Source organism: Stegostoma tigrinum, chromosome 26, assembly GCF_030684315.1.
Source record: "Stegostoma tigrinum isolate sSteTig4 chromosome 26, sSteTig4.hap1, whole genome shotgun sequence".
NCBI classification, from domain to species: domain Eukaryota; kingdom Metazoa; phylum Chordata; class Chondrichthyes; order Orectolobiformes; family Stegostomatidae; genus Stegostoma; species Stegostoma tigrinum.
The window spans coordinates 49763711-49778568 of record NC_081379.1 but is presented as its reverse complement, the minus strand read 5'-3'; the positions used below and the strand labels follow the sequence as shown (position 1 = coordinate 49778568).

The 14858-nt window shown below is 45.1% G+C and overlaps 1 protein-coding gene across 2 annotated transcripts in view; it reads left to right on the top strand.

Annotated features, from left to right (window-relative positions):
* si:dkey-91m11.5 (PH_BCR_vertebrate and RhoGAP_Bcr domain-containing protein) overlaps window positions 1-14858 on the top strand; it is a 613456-nt gene that overhangs the window by 515039 nt on the left and 83559 nt on the right. For both annotated transcript variants that reach the window (XM_048555997.1, XM_048555996.1), the window contains one exon: window positions 8071-8202. In XM_048555997.1, coding sequence (XP_048411954.1) covers window positions 8071-8202 — 132 coding nt within the window. The remainder of the gene's footprint in view (window positions 1-8070; window positions 8203-14858) is intronic.

Sequence of the window (14858 nt, the reverse complement as noted above, 5' to 3'; positions counted from 1 at the left end):
TCAGCAAGATTTTGGAAAGAATTCTGAGGAATAGGATTGATGACTATTTGGAAAAGCATAGCATGATTAAAGGGAGTCAGCATGGCTTTGTGAGGGGCAGGTCATGCCTTACAAATCTTATTGAGTTCTTTGAGGAAGTGGTGTACATGGACTTCAGCAGGGCATTTTATAAGGTTCCCCATGGCAGGGTCATTCATAAAGTCAGGAGGTATGGGATACAGGGTGATTTGGCTGCCTGGATTCAGAATTGGTTGCCTGACAGGAGGCAGAGAGTGGTTGTAGATAGTGAATATTCTGCCTGGAGGTCAGTGCTGAGTGGTGTCCCACAGGGCTCTGTTCTTGGGCCTCTGCTCTTTGTAGTTTTTATAAATGACTTGGATGAGGAGGCTGAGGGGTGGGTTAGTATGTTTGCTGATGACACAAAGGTTGGAGGTGCCGTTGATAGTACTAAGGGCTATTGCAGGCTTCTGTGAGACATTGACAGAATGCAGAGCTGGGCTGAGAAATGGCAGGTGGAGTTCAACCTGTATAAATGCGAAGTGATGCATTTTGGAATGTCAAACTTAAATGCTGAATATAGGATTAAAGGCAGGATTCTCGGCAGTGTGGAGGAACAGCGGGATCTTGGTGTTCAAGTGCATAGTTCCCTCAAAGTTGCCACCCAGGTGGATGAGGTTGTTAAGAAAGCATATGGCGTTTTGGCTTTCATTAACAGGGGGATCAAGTTTAAGAGGCGCGAGGTTATGCTGCAGCTCTACAAAACCCTGGTGAGACCACACTTGGAATATTGTGTCCAGTTTTGGTCGCCCTATTATAGGAAAGATGTGGAGGCTTTGGAGAGGGTGCAAAGGAGGTTTACCAGGATGTTGTCTGGACTGGAGGGTTTGTCTTACGAGGAGAGGTTGACTGAGCTTGGACTTTTCTCTCTGGAGAGAAGGAGAAAGAGAAGTGACCTGATCGAAGTGTACAAGGTAATGAGAGGCATGGATAGCGTCGATAGCCAGAGACTTTTCCCCAGGGCAGGATTGACTGTCACGAGGGGTCATAGTTTTAAGGTGTTAGGAGGAAGGTATAGAGGAGACATCAGAGGGAGGTTCTTCACCCAGAGAGTTGTGAGCGCATGGAATAGTTTACCAGTGGTAGTCGTGGAAGTGGAGTCATTAGTGTCATTTAAGCGACTGCTGGACATGCACATGGACAGCAGTGAATTGAGGGGAATGTAGGTTAGGTTATTTTATTTTTGGATTGGCACAACATTGTGGGCCGAAGGGCCTGTACTGTACTGTACTTTTCTATGTCCTATGTTCTATATTCTAATAAATTGAAACAAGTAAAAATGCTTTTTCACAATGCTAATATCATATGCCAAGTTCTTAGTAGATTTGTAATCTCATACATTAAATTACAAACTTTTGCTGGATTTTCAAAAAGCTACTTTTTCCTGTTCAAACTTCTGTGTATTCTCAAACTAGTCTCCTACTGCAAGGCACTGTCTGATTCCATGATTCTTAAATCCTTCAATACAAGTCACATCTCTTGCAACAGAGAATTTGTTCCCCCCAGGCAAACTGCAGGGTGGCGAGTACAAAACAGTCTTTTTACTTTGTTTGATTCTGCAGTATCTGTTTTCAAGCTCCCTCTCCATGTCTCTTCAAATGTGAGAGTCCATGTACTGGTGGGGCGTTGCTTTTGGACTGGAGGCCTGTGACCAATGGTCCGCCACAGGAAGTCGTGCTGGGTCCACTGCTTTTTGTCATTTATATAAATGATTTGGATGTGAATATAGGAGGCATGGTTAGTAAATTTACACATGACACCAAAATTGGTGGTGTAGTGGATCGCAAAGAAGGTCGTCTTAGAGCACAATGGGACCTTGATCAGATGGGCCGAAGATTGGCAGATGGAGTTTAATTTAGATAAATGTGAGTTGCATCATTTAGGTAGTACAAATCAGGGCAAGACTTATAACATTTAATGGTAGGTCCTGGGGTATGTTGACGAGCAAAGAAGCCTTGGGGTGCAGGTTCATAGTTCCTTAAAAGTGAAGTCGCAGGTAGACAGGCTAATGAAGAAGGCATTTGGTATGTTTGCCTTTATTGGTCAGTGCTTTGAACGCATGAGTTCAGAGGTCATGCTTTGGGTATATAGGATATTGGTTAGGCCACTTTTGAAATACTGCATTCAATTCTGGTCTCCTTGCTATCGGAAAGAAGTTGTTAAACTTGAAGGGGTTCAGAAAGGATGTGATCAGAGATAATGGGAACTGCAGATGCTGGAGAATCCAAGATAACAAAGTGTGGAGCTGGATGAACACTGCAGGCCAAGCAGCATCTTTGGAGCACAAAAGCTGACGTTTCTGGCCGAGATCCTTCGTCACAAAAGCTGACGTTTTGGGTCTTGACCCTGATGAGGGGTCTAGGCCCAAAACATCAGCTTTTGTGCTCCTAAGATGCTGCTTGGCCTGCTGTGTTCATCCAGCTCCACACTTTGTTATCTCAGAAAGCATGTTGCCAGGTTTGGAAGGTTTCAGCCATAGAGAGAGGTTGAATTGGCTGGGGTTATTTTCCTTGGAGTGTCAGAGGCTGAGGTTTATAGAGGTTCATTAGATCATGAGGAGCACAGATAGGATGAATACCCAGGGTAGGGGAGTCTAAACCAGAGGGTATAGGTTTAAGGTGAGAGGGAAAAGATTTAAAATGTACTTAAGGAGCAACGTTTTCATGCAGGGGGTGGTGCCAGTATGGAATGAGCCTGCCAGAGGAAATTGTGGAGGCTAGTACAGTTACAACATTTAAAAGGCCATACCACTCTGCATTTACACACCAATCCACCAACTTCTGCATCCAGCGCATAATCCTCCGCTACTTCTACCGCCTGCGATGCAAATCCACGACCAAAGAGATATTACCCACCCCTTACTGCCTTTTGTAGGAACTGCTACTCTGCGACTCCCTCGTCCGCTCCTCACTCCCCATCAACCCCATCATACCTGGTACTTTTCCCTCCAACCACAAGAGGTGCTACACCTGCCCTTACACCTCCCCTGTCACCTTCATCCAAGGCCCCAGGCAGACTTTCCAAGGCCAACAGGAATTCGCCTGTACATCCTCCAACCTGGTCTACTGTCTCCGTTGCTCCCAATGTGTCCTCCTGTACATTGGTCACTGACTCCACGCTTGTTTTCACCAATTTGCAGAGCATCTACACTGTGTACCTATAATCAACAACACTTTGATTGCCAAACATTTCAACTCCCCTCCCACGCCCTTGGTGACATGTCCGTCCTGGGCTTCTTCCAGCATCACAACGACGCCACACGCAAACTGAAGGAACAACACCTCATATTCCACCTTGGGAATCTACAACCCAATGGCCTCGGCATAGAATTCACCAGTTTCAAAATCTTCCCATCATCGGCCTCATCCCATGTCCAACCGTCCCTCTCATCCTCACTTCCTTGACCTGACACAACCTGTCCACCTTCTTCCCTACAATTCCACCCCACCCTTCCCACTTACTAATTTCCATTACCCCCTACCTACATCTGCCTTTCACCATTCTGTCTACCTTACCCCAGCCCCACCCCCTCCCTCTACTTATTTCTGAGCTCCCTTCCACCCCCACCCCCACCCCCAGTCCTGATGAAAAGTATAAACTGGAAATGTTGACGTTCCTACTCCTGTGATGCTGCCTGACCTGCTGTGTTTCCCCAGTTCCACACTGTACTGACTCTGACTCCAGCATCTGCAGTTCTTGCTCTCTCCAAACATTTAAAAGGCACCTGAATGGGTATATTAATAGGAAAGATTTAGAGGGATACGGACCAAATGCTGGCAAATGGGACTGGATTAATTTAGAATATCTAGTCAGCATGAACGAATTGGACCAAAGAGTCTGTTTCCGTGGTGTACATCTCTATGACTAAGTTCAATTGAGGCATTCAAGAGGGCATTGAATAATTAATTATCAGTAGATAGTGTGCAAGGGTATGGAGCAAAAGCAAAGTTAGACACTACGTAGTGATGCTTGTTTGAAGATGGGGAGGCATGATAGGCAGAATGGCCTCCTGTGTTGTAACAATTCTGTGATATTAAGATGTCAAAACTGGCATTTTAATTTCTGTTGGTTTTTCTCAGTGCTTTGGATACTTCAACCCATTTCAATGTAAGTTTGTTTTATTCAGGGTATATACTTGTGAGATGAACAAAAGGGTCAGTATCAACTTGCGATTCACTGCACTTTTGTTGCAGCATTGACACAAAAAGGGCAAAATTTAAGATCAAATATTGCGTACATCCCTACTCTTTCATAACTAAACTCCCATTTCTTACATTAATTACTCTACCAGTCGCAACGTTAAGTCTTTGTTGCAATCTTTACCTAAACTGCAACTGGCTACCAAACTAGGATGTGTGCAGTTAAACATTGCCCAACTGATGAATTTTGCGAGGGTTGATCTCACACGTGGTCAGCTCTCTCTCTCTCTCTCTCTCTCTCTCTAGATGGTCAGATTTCGCTGCTGGGCCAGGTTAAGTTTTCACTGAGGGAATGGCCATAGGTGTGCTGCCTCATGCCTCCCTGTTCCATTCATCCAGAATGTTCTCTAGCCCTCAGATAGTCGACTTTCCAAGTTAAAGTTGTAGTGTTTATTCCCCAATGTGTCAAGGGTATGTTCCCCCATCCACACATGGTCATGTCAGAAATCCAAGCCTCCAGCGAATCTGTGCATTGTCCTCCAATTCACAAACCAGTCTTGTTTTCCAGGGCAAGTCTCTGCTTAACCTTTGTCTTGTGCAGATGCTTTGTGCTTGACCTGTCCTGAAAATCCCATCGGGCCTGGCTGTTCAAAGACCCTGGTCTGGCCGCAAGGTATTGTTTTGCTTTTGTATATTGCCTGGGCTTATTTTTCCTTGGCAACCAGACCTAACACCATATATACTTCAGCCTGATTTTACCATCCCCATTCTAGAGCATTCTGTTTTATTTTAAATTGAAAGACACAATTTAAAATTCAATGACCTTATAAAATCTATCATTTGTAATATTTAGACATAAACAATCAGACAAATTGTGAAGAGGGCCTAGGAGCTTCCTGCAAAAGTTTGATGAGTTTGCCTGTACTCTGTATATTGTCCAAGTAGAATTCGGATGTGATGCATCCCTCATTCAAAATTCCTGCCAACTGACAGCTTAAACTTGTAAAGAATGGCTACTTGAACAGCAGCTACTTAAAAACTGCTTCTAATAGAGGAGTGCAACACTCAAGAAGGTTGACACCATCCAAGACAAAGAAGCTGACATAAATGACACATCCATAAATTTCAATTCCTCCACCACTGACCTTCAGAAGTAGCAGTTGTAGACTATCTACAAGATGTAGTACAGAAATTCACCAGAAATCCTCAGACAGCACCTGCCAAACTCTCAACCACTTGTATCTGGAAGGATGAGGGCAGCAGACACTGTCACTTACAAGTTCCCCTCCAATGCACTCACCATCTTAATGTGAAAATATATCACCATTCCTTCAGTGTGACTGGGTCAAAATCCCGGAATTTCCTCCCTAAAGGCATTGTGAGTCAACCTACAGTGCATGAACTGCAGCAGTGCAAGAATGCAGCTCACCACCGCCATTTCAAGGGCAAGTAGGGATGGGCAGTAAATGCTAGATCAGCCAGCATTGCCCATGGGTATATATAAAAATAAAACTTTTATATAAATCTGGTCACACCTTTCATGGTTGTGGCGTGTTGGAAATCTGTTAGCCTGCTGTCCTCCCAGAGGAGGGAGACGATGGTTGTGACCATCCTAATGAAAGGAGATGAGACCAATTGTAGTTTCTACAGATAGGTCTCCCAGCTTATTTGCCACAGGAGTGGTAATTGCAGAATACTCCTCATTTACTTACCAGAGGTACCAACCTTTTTCATGACCTTCTTCGAACTCATGAAAACCTTTGACTCTGTGAACCACTGTGTCATGTCCTCCTCAAATTTATCAGCCTGCAGACATTTGCCACCATTCCCTGCCTGCTTCACATCAACATGCAAAGCGCAGGTCCTCACCAAAGGATGAACCATGGATCCAATATGTTTGCACACTTAGGTCAAGAAACATTATGTCATCAGACCAACACTCTTCTCCATTTTTCTTGTCACAACATTCCATCCATATCTATGAAACTATCCAATGGAGAGAAGCTTCTCTGAAGAGCGAGTAGCGAGTTCAACCTGCATTGCCTCCAGCACCATCAAGACACCCTAACCTCTAAATGAGCTGTAACACATAAGCAATGCGTATGTTTATGCTTGATCAGAGGTTGAGCTCCAAACTATCATCAACATATTCATGGATGCTCATGAGAGAGTTAGCCCCTGAGGCTAAGCATCTGGAAGAGACATGTTCTCTACCAGCTGGAGCCTGTGTGGAACACTGTCCCCTGACTATCAAGATTCATGGCGAGTCACTTGGCAATATGGATCCATTCCTATACATCTGGTGCCTCCTTTCAATGAGGGAAGATGTACATCATCACATTTAATGTACCAGAGCAGACTTTTGCCATTTGAGGAACAATATATTTGACATCAAAGACCACAAACCTGACATGAAGCTCACTATTTACAGGGCAGTATTGATATCTGTCCTTCTGTTTGCATCCGAGTCATGTAGAAACTTCAGCAGCCATCCCACAAAATCCTGCAAATTCGCCGGCAGAATAGGTGTTCCAAAATCATACCCTCACGAGCCAACAATAGCAGTATTGGGGCACTGGTTACTGCCAGTCAGCTGTGTTGGACAAACTACATTGCCTGTATGCCTGACATAAGACTTCAAAAAAAGTTCTCTACTCAGAGCTTTATCACTGCAAGTGGTTACTAGCAGGGCAGAAAAAATGTTTCAGGGACATCCTTAAAGTATTCCTGAAAAAAATGCAACATCCTTCCTCATGGGAAACTCTTACCCTTAAACTGCCCAAACTGGTGAAGATCCACAAAGGTGCCAACTGTCCCTCAACAATTTTACACAACAGGCTCAGGTGGAAGCCAAGTGCAAGCAGCAGAAAGTGTATACAAAAACCCAGGCAACCCGACCAAACTCTTCAAATACCACCTTCCCAATCTGTAATAAATGTGCGCATCCAGCATTAATCTATTTAGTCACCTCAGATCCTTAAATTCCCAGAGCGAAAGAGAGTCATCCTTGGTCTTACTGGACTGTTCAAGGAGACATAATCTGACATCTTCCAGACTTCTGCTTTTTCTGTTTTGCATGACTTAATTGTCACTTAGTGAACTGATTTGGTTAGAATGTGGTCTTGCCTATTTTGTGTAGAAGATTAATATAATCATCATTGTTTGCAAAGTGTGCAGGTTTGAATATGGTTTTTTGCTATGGGTGCTCCCTGTCAGACATATCACCATGACACTGAGTGGTCTAGCAAGCACCTAATCCAGCATAGGGAACACCTTAGTGAGATTAAAGTTGATATTTTCACAAAGATGCAAGTAAAACTTGGCAGCACGTTGGCTGTTAGCACTGCAGCCTCACAGCACCAGGGACCCGCGTTTGATTTCAGCCTCGGGCGACTGTCTGTGTGGACTTTGCATGTTCTCCCTGTGTCTGCGTGGGTTTCCTCCAGGTGCTCTGATTTCCTCCCACAGTCCAAAGATGTGCAGGCTATGTGGATCGGCCATGCTAATTTGCCTGTAGTATTCAGGGGTGCATGGGTTATAGAGGGATGGGTCTGGGGGGGATGCTTCAAGGGGTGGTGTGGACTTGTTGGGCCGAAGGGCCTGTTTCCACACTGTAGGGAATCTAATCTAATCTAATCAAAATTTGAACATATTATGTTTAATTGCAGAGTAAGAAAGTACAGCAACTATACACATACACATGCATACACACACACACACACACACACTTTCTCACTCTCTATGACACACTCTCTCACACACACACAGACATGCTCTCACACATTCTCTCTCACACAACACAATCTTACTCTCTCCCTCTCTCGCTCACTCACTCACTTTATTTCTGCTTTAACAGTCATACTTTTTTTTACAGGAATTTGAAATAGAACTGGAAGGATCTCAGACACTACGAATTTTATGCTATGAAAAATGCTACAACAAAACAAAACTCACCAAAGAAGATGCTGAAATTACTGATAAAATCATGGGGAAAGGACAGATTCAGGTAGGTCCTTCACTCAGTTCAAAAGACTACTACAAAACAAGTTAATAGGTTGACTGGAAACTCAGGGCTGTTTTTGACACAGTTCCAACACTGACCGAAAACTTGTTGAGAAGCCTATGATTCTGCATAATTGATTTGAGACATGACTATCTCAGGAGAAAGTGTTGTCTTAGAGAGCTGTTGATCAGTGTGATGTGCTGGCAGTTCTGGAGTACCATCAGTGGAAGCAGGGGAAAGCATTGAGAATACATGCAGTTCCAGAACAAAATAACATCCAGGTTAAGTCTGAAGTTTTGGAGAGGGGAAGGTTTAGGGAACCAGGTTCAAGAACCCAGTGGAAAGAGGTAAAGATAGCCTATTCTTTGAGGGGGAATGGGTGTCTCCAATTGCCCAGGGAACCAAAACGTTGCTTAGCCATTATCCACCTCGAACAAAGAACAAAGAAAATTTCAGCACAGGAACAGGCCCTTCGGCTCTCCAAGCCTGCGCCAATCCAGATCCTCTATCTAAACCAGTTGCCTATTTTCCAATAATCTGTATCCCTCTGCTCCCTGCTTATTCATGTATATGTCTAGATACATCTTAAATGACGCTATCGTGCCCGCCTCTATCACCTCCGCTGGCAACACATTCCTGGCACCCACCACCCTCTGCATAAAGAACTTTGCACACGTCTCCCTTAAACTTTTCTGCTCTCACATTGAAATCGTGATGCCTAGTAATTGAGTTCCCCTCTGAGAAAAAGTTTCTTGCTATCCACCCTGTCTATACCTCTCATGATTTTGTAGACCTCAATCAGGTCCCCTCTCAACCTCTGCCTTTCTAATGTAAATAAACCTAATCTACTCAACCTCTCTTCGTAGCTAGTGCCCTCCACACCAGGCAACATCCTGGTGAACCTCCCTGCACCCTCACCAAAGCATCTACATCCTTTTGGTAATGTGGTGACCAGAACTGTATGCAGTATTCCAAATGTAGTCGAACCAAACCCCTATATAACTGCAACATGACCTGCCAACTCTTGTACTCAGTGCCCCGTCCGATTAAGGAAATCATGCCAAATGTCTTCTTGACCACTGTATTGACCTGCGTTGCCATCTTCAGGGTACAGTGGACCTGAGCACCCAGATCTCTGTATACATTAATTTTTCCCAGGGCTTTTCCAGTTACCATATAGTTCGCTCTTGAATTGGATCTTCCAAAATGCATCACCTTGCATCTGTCTGGATTGGACTCCATCTGCCATTTCTCCGCCCAACTCTATATTCTATCTGTATTCTGCAACATTCTCCAACAGCCCCCTTCACTATCTGCTACTCCACCAATCTTAGTGTCATCTGCAAACTTGCTAATCAGATCATCTGTACATTCTTCCAGATCATTTATGTATATCACAAACAACAGTGGTCCCAACATGGATCCCTGTGGAACAGCACCAGCACTGGTCACAGTTCTCCGTTTTCAGAAACTCCCTTCCACTACAACTCTCTGTCTCCTGTTGCCCAGCCAGTTCTCCATCTGCCTAGCTCGTACACCCTAGATCCAATGCAATTTCACTATCTCCATCAGCCTACCATGGGGAACCTTGTCAAATGCCTTACTGAAGTCCATGTATATGACATCCACAACCCTTCCGTCATCTATCAACTTTGTCACTTCCTCAGAGAATTCGATCAAGTTGGTAAGACATGACCTTTCCTGTCCAAAACCATGCTGCCTATCACGAAGAAGCCCATTTTCTTCCAAATGGAAAGAGATCCTATCCCTCAGTATCTTCTCCAGCAACTTCCCCACCACTGACGTCACACTCACCCACCTGAATTACCTGGATTATCCTCGCTTCCCTTCTTAAACAAGGGGACAACATTAGCAATTCTACAGTCCTCCAGGACCTAACCCATCCTCAAGGATTCAGCAAAGATATCTGTTAGGGCCCCAGCTATTTCCTCTCTTGCGTCCCTCAGGAACCTGGAGTAGATCCCATCCCGACCTGGGGACTTGTCCACCCTAATGCATTTTAGAATACCCAACACTTCCCCCTCCTTATGCCAACTTGACCTAGGGTAATCAAACATCTATTGCTAACCTCAACATCCATCGTGTCCCTCTCCTCGGTGAATACTGAAGCAAAGTACTCATTCAGAACCTCACTCATTTTCTCTGACTCCTCGCATAAGTTCCCTCCTTTGTCCTCGAGTGGGCCAACCCTTTCTCTAGTTACCTCTTGTTCCTTATGTACGAATAAAAGGCTTTAGGATTTTCCTTAACCCTGTTTGCTAAGGATATTTCAAGACCCCTTTTAGCCCTCTTAATTCCTTGTTTCAGATTGGTCCTACTTTCCCGATATTCTTCAAAAGCTTTATCTGTTTTCAGTTGCCTAGACCTTATGTATGCTTCCTCTATCCTCTTTCACCTGTCATCCATTGTTCCCTAATCTTGGCCTTTCTATCCCTCGTGTTCACAGGGACATGTCTGTCCTGCACTCTATCAACCTGTTGTTAAAAGCCTCCCACGTATCTAATATGGATTTACCCTCAATCCACATTGCCCAGCTCTGTCAACAGATGCTGTAGTTGGCCTTTCCCCAATTTCGCACTCTTCCTTTAGGACCACTCATCTTTGTCCATCAGTATTCTAAAACTTATGGAATTGTCATCACTATTCTCAAAGTAATCCCCACCTGAAACTTCAACCACCTAGCTGGGCTGAATCCCCAAGACTAGGTCCAGTACGGTCCGTTCCCAATTTGGACTATTTTCATACTGCTGTAGAAAACCTCCTTAGATGCTCCTTACAAATTCTACTCCATCTAATCCCCTAACAGTAAGTAAATCCCAGTCAATGTTGGGAAAATTCAAATCTCCCATCGCCACCACCCTGTTGTTCCTACATCTTTTCATAATCTGCCTAGATATTTGTGCCTCTATCTCATGCTCGCTGTTGGGAGGCCTGTAGTACAGCCCCAACATTGTTACTGCACCCTTCCAATTTCTGAGCTCTGTCCGTATTGCCTCACTGCTCGAATCCTCCACAGTGCCCTCCTTCAGCACAGCTGTGATATCCTCTTTGACTAGTAATGCAACTCCTCCACCCCTTTTACCTCCCTCACTATCCCACCTGAAGCATCTATATCCTGGGATATTTAGTTGACAATTTTGACCTTCCCTCAACCAAGTCTCAGTAATAGCAATAACATCATACTCCCAAGTGTCAATCCTAGCCCAAAATTCTTCTGCCTTACCTACTCCACTTCTCACATTAAAACAAGCGCCTCTCAGACCACCTGTCCCTTTGCGCTCGTCATCTGTTCTCTGCCTACTCTTCCCCTTAGTCACACTGAAATAATTATGTAATTCCTTACAGGCTTTAGGTACTGCCTCCTTACTGTCCAATATCCTCCCCATTTGGTTCCCATCTCCCTTCCACACTAGTTTAAACCCTCCCCAACAGCATTAACAAAAGCACCCCGAGGACAATGGCTCCAGTCCTGCTCAGGTGTAGACCGTCCGATTTATAATAGTCCCACCTCCACCCAGAACGGTCCCAGTGTCCCAAAAATCTGAACCCCTCCCTCCTGCACCATCTTTCAAGCCACTCATTTGTCCTGCCTATTCTATCATTTCTACTCTGACTAGCACATGACACTGGCAGCAATCCTGAGATTACGATCTCTGAGGTCCTACTTTTTAACTTGGCTCCAACTCCCTCAATTCTGCTTGTAGGACCTCACTCTGTTTATTACCTATATCATTGGTGCCTGTGTTCACCACTACAGCTGGCTGTTCACCCTCCCCCTGCAGAATGCCCTGCAGTTGATCTGAGACATCCCTGATCTGTGCACCTGGGAGCCAACATATCATTCGGGAGTCTTGTTTTCGTCCACAGAACTACCTGTCGACTCCTCTTACAATCGAATCTCCTATGACTATAGCTTTTCCACTTTTTTTCCCGCCCTTCTGTACAGCAGAGCCAGCCACGGTGCCATGAACCTAGCTACAGTTGCCTTCTCCTGGTGAGCCATCTCCCCCAACAGTATCCAAAACGGTATACCTGTTTTGGAGGGAGATGACTGCAGGGGACATCTGCACTGCCTTCCTGCTTTTTTCTCTGCCTTTTGGTCACCCATTCCCTTTCTCCCCTCAGCAATCCTAATCTGTGGTGTGACCAATTTGCTAAACATGCTACCCGCGACTTCCTCAGCATCACGGATGCTCCAAAGTGGGTCCATCCGCAGCTCCAGAGCCGCCATGCGGTCTAACAAGAGCTGCAGCTGGACACATTTCCTGCACGTGTAGGAATCAGGGACATCAGCTGCAACCCTGAGCTCCCACATTGAGCAAGAGGAGCATAACACGATATCCTGCCATTTTTACTCTTTAGCTTCCCTTAGTCCTACTATAATATCAAATAGTAGACAAATGAAATGAAAAATATTTTACCAATCACTCGACTTACCAGCACACGATAAAAAACAAAAAAAAAGAAAAACCTCACCTTATCAACACACCAGAGACTTTCAGTTTTAGCCACTGCCTAAATATATCAGTTCACTCACCTTCCAAGAGTGCAATTGGACTGCTCCCACTCAGCTCCACTGCCGAAATGAAAAACTTACCTTCCCAGTAGTCCCCTTGCGCACTCTCTCCTGACTCCCGCCACTGAACGAATGGAGGCACTGATTCAACAAGGTAAGTCTTTTAAAATGAAAAGCTCACCTTCCCAGCAATCCCCTCGTGCTCTTTCCCAACTTCTGCCACTGAACAAATGGATAGCAAAAGCTGCTGGGCTTCTTATACGCAGTTTTCCTCCCACTGATGAGGATAGAATGTCAGCAGTGGTGCACTGTAACCATTAGGTGACCTTTAGTTCCTGACTTCAAATGGATGGAGGTAGGCCACCCATTGAACAGTAATTGATTTATTTTGGCTTGGTTTATTGTTGTCACAAGTACCAAGCGACAGTGAAAAATATTGTTATGTGTGCTAATCAGACTAATCGTACCTTACCACTAATCATAGTACATCAGGGTAATGGAACAAAATGCAGATTATAGCGTTACACCTACAGAGAAAGTACAGAGATAGTTCAACTCCAGTATATGAGAGGTCCATTCAACAGTCTGATAATAGCAGGTAAGAAGCTGTTCTTAAATTTTTTAGTATGTGTTTTCAACCTTTTGTATCTTATGCCCAATGGAAGGGTGGAAGAGGATATAACTGGGTTAGGAGTCTTTGATTATGTTGGCTGTTTTCCCAAGGCAGCAGGAAATGAAGGTGGAGTCAATGGAAGGAAGGCTGGTTTCGTGTTGGACTAACTAAACAACTCTCTGCAATTTCTTGGACAACACAGTGTGGAGCTGGAGGAACACAGCAGGCCAAGCAGGAAAGTTGACGTTTTGGATTGGGATCCTTCTTCAGAAATGAGGAGGGGGAAGGGAGCTGGGAAATAAGTAGAGAAAGAGGGCTGGGGCTGGGGAATGTAGTTGGGATGGTGATAGTTGAGTGCAGCTTGGGAGTGATGGGGATAGGACAGTGGGATGGGTGGGTCAGATAGTTGGGAGAGAAGATGGATAGGTTGTGTTGTGTCAATGGGATGAGAGGGAGGGTTGGACATGGGATCCAGTTGGGGGTGGTTAGATTTTAAAAATGGTGGATTCCTTTTTTAGGCTGTCAGGCTGTAGGCTCCCACGCGGAATATGAGGTGGGTGTTGCGGAGAGCCCGGTCTCTCTCGATACGGGTGGGGAGGGAAATATCCCTTTGGTTGTGGGGTCAGATTGTAGGTGGCAGAAGTGGTGGGGAATGATACACTGGATGTGGAGGTTTGTGGAGTGATATGATACTTTTGCCCTCACGCCCCTCCCCCAACTAAAATAAAGACAGAACCCTCATTGTCCTCATATATCACCCCTCCAACCTCCGCATCTAACATATCATTCTCTGCCACTTCCACCATCGACAATCCAACCGCACGACCAAAGAGCTATTTCCTTCACCACCGTATCTGCCTTTGGTAGGGACTGCTGTCTCTGCAACTCCCTTGTCTGCTCCACACTCCCCGTTAACTCCCCCACCCCGGCATCTTTCCTTGCAACCACAGGAAGTGCTACACTTGCCTCTACACCTCCATATGACAACAAAAACCGTAAGCATAGTAAACTTGCTTGTGCTTACCTCCACAACTTCTTATGGAATTCACCAGTGTTAAAATCCCCCTACCCCCAGCCTCATCCCATCTCCAACCACCCCTTTTCTACCCGCCTCCTTGACTGGACACAACATGTCCATATTCTCGCCCATCTATCCACCCGACACACTGCACTGACCCCACCACTCCCTACCTGCATTCACCTATCACCATCCCACCTACCTTCCTCAGCCCAACCCCTCCTTTCTCTATTTATTTCCCAGGTTCCTTCCCCCTTTTCATTTCTGAAGAAGGATCCCTATCTGAAATGTCAACTTTCCTGCTCCACTGATGCTGCCTAGCCTGCTGTGTTCCTCCAGCTCCACACTGTGTTACCTCTGACTCCAGCATCTACAGTTCTTGCTATCTCTCTGTAATTTCTTACTGTCTTTGGCAAAGCAGTTTCCATACCAAACTGTGATGCATTTGGACAGGATGCTTTCTGTGATGCATCTATACAAGTTGGTAAGAG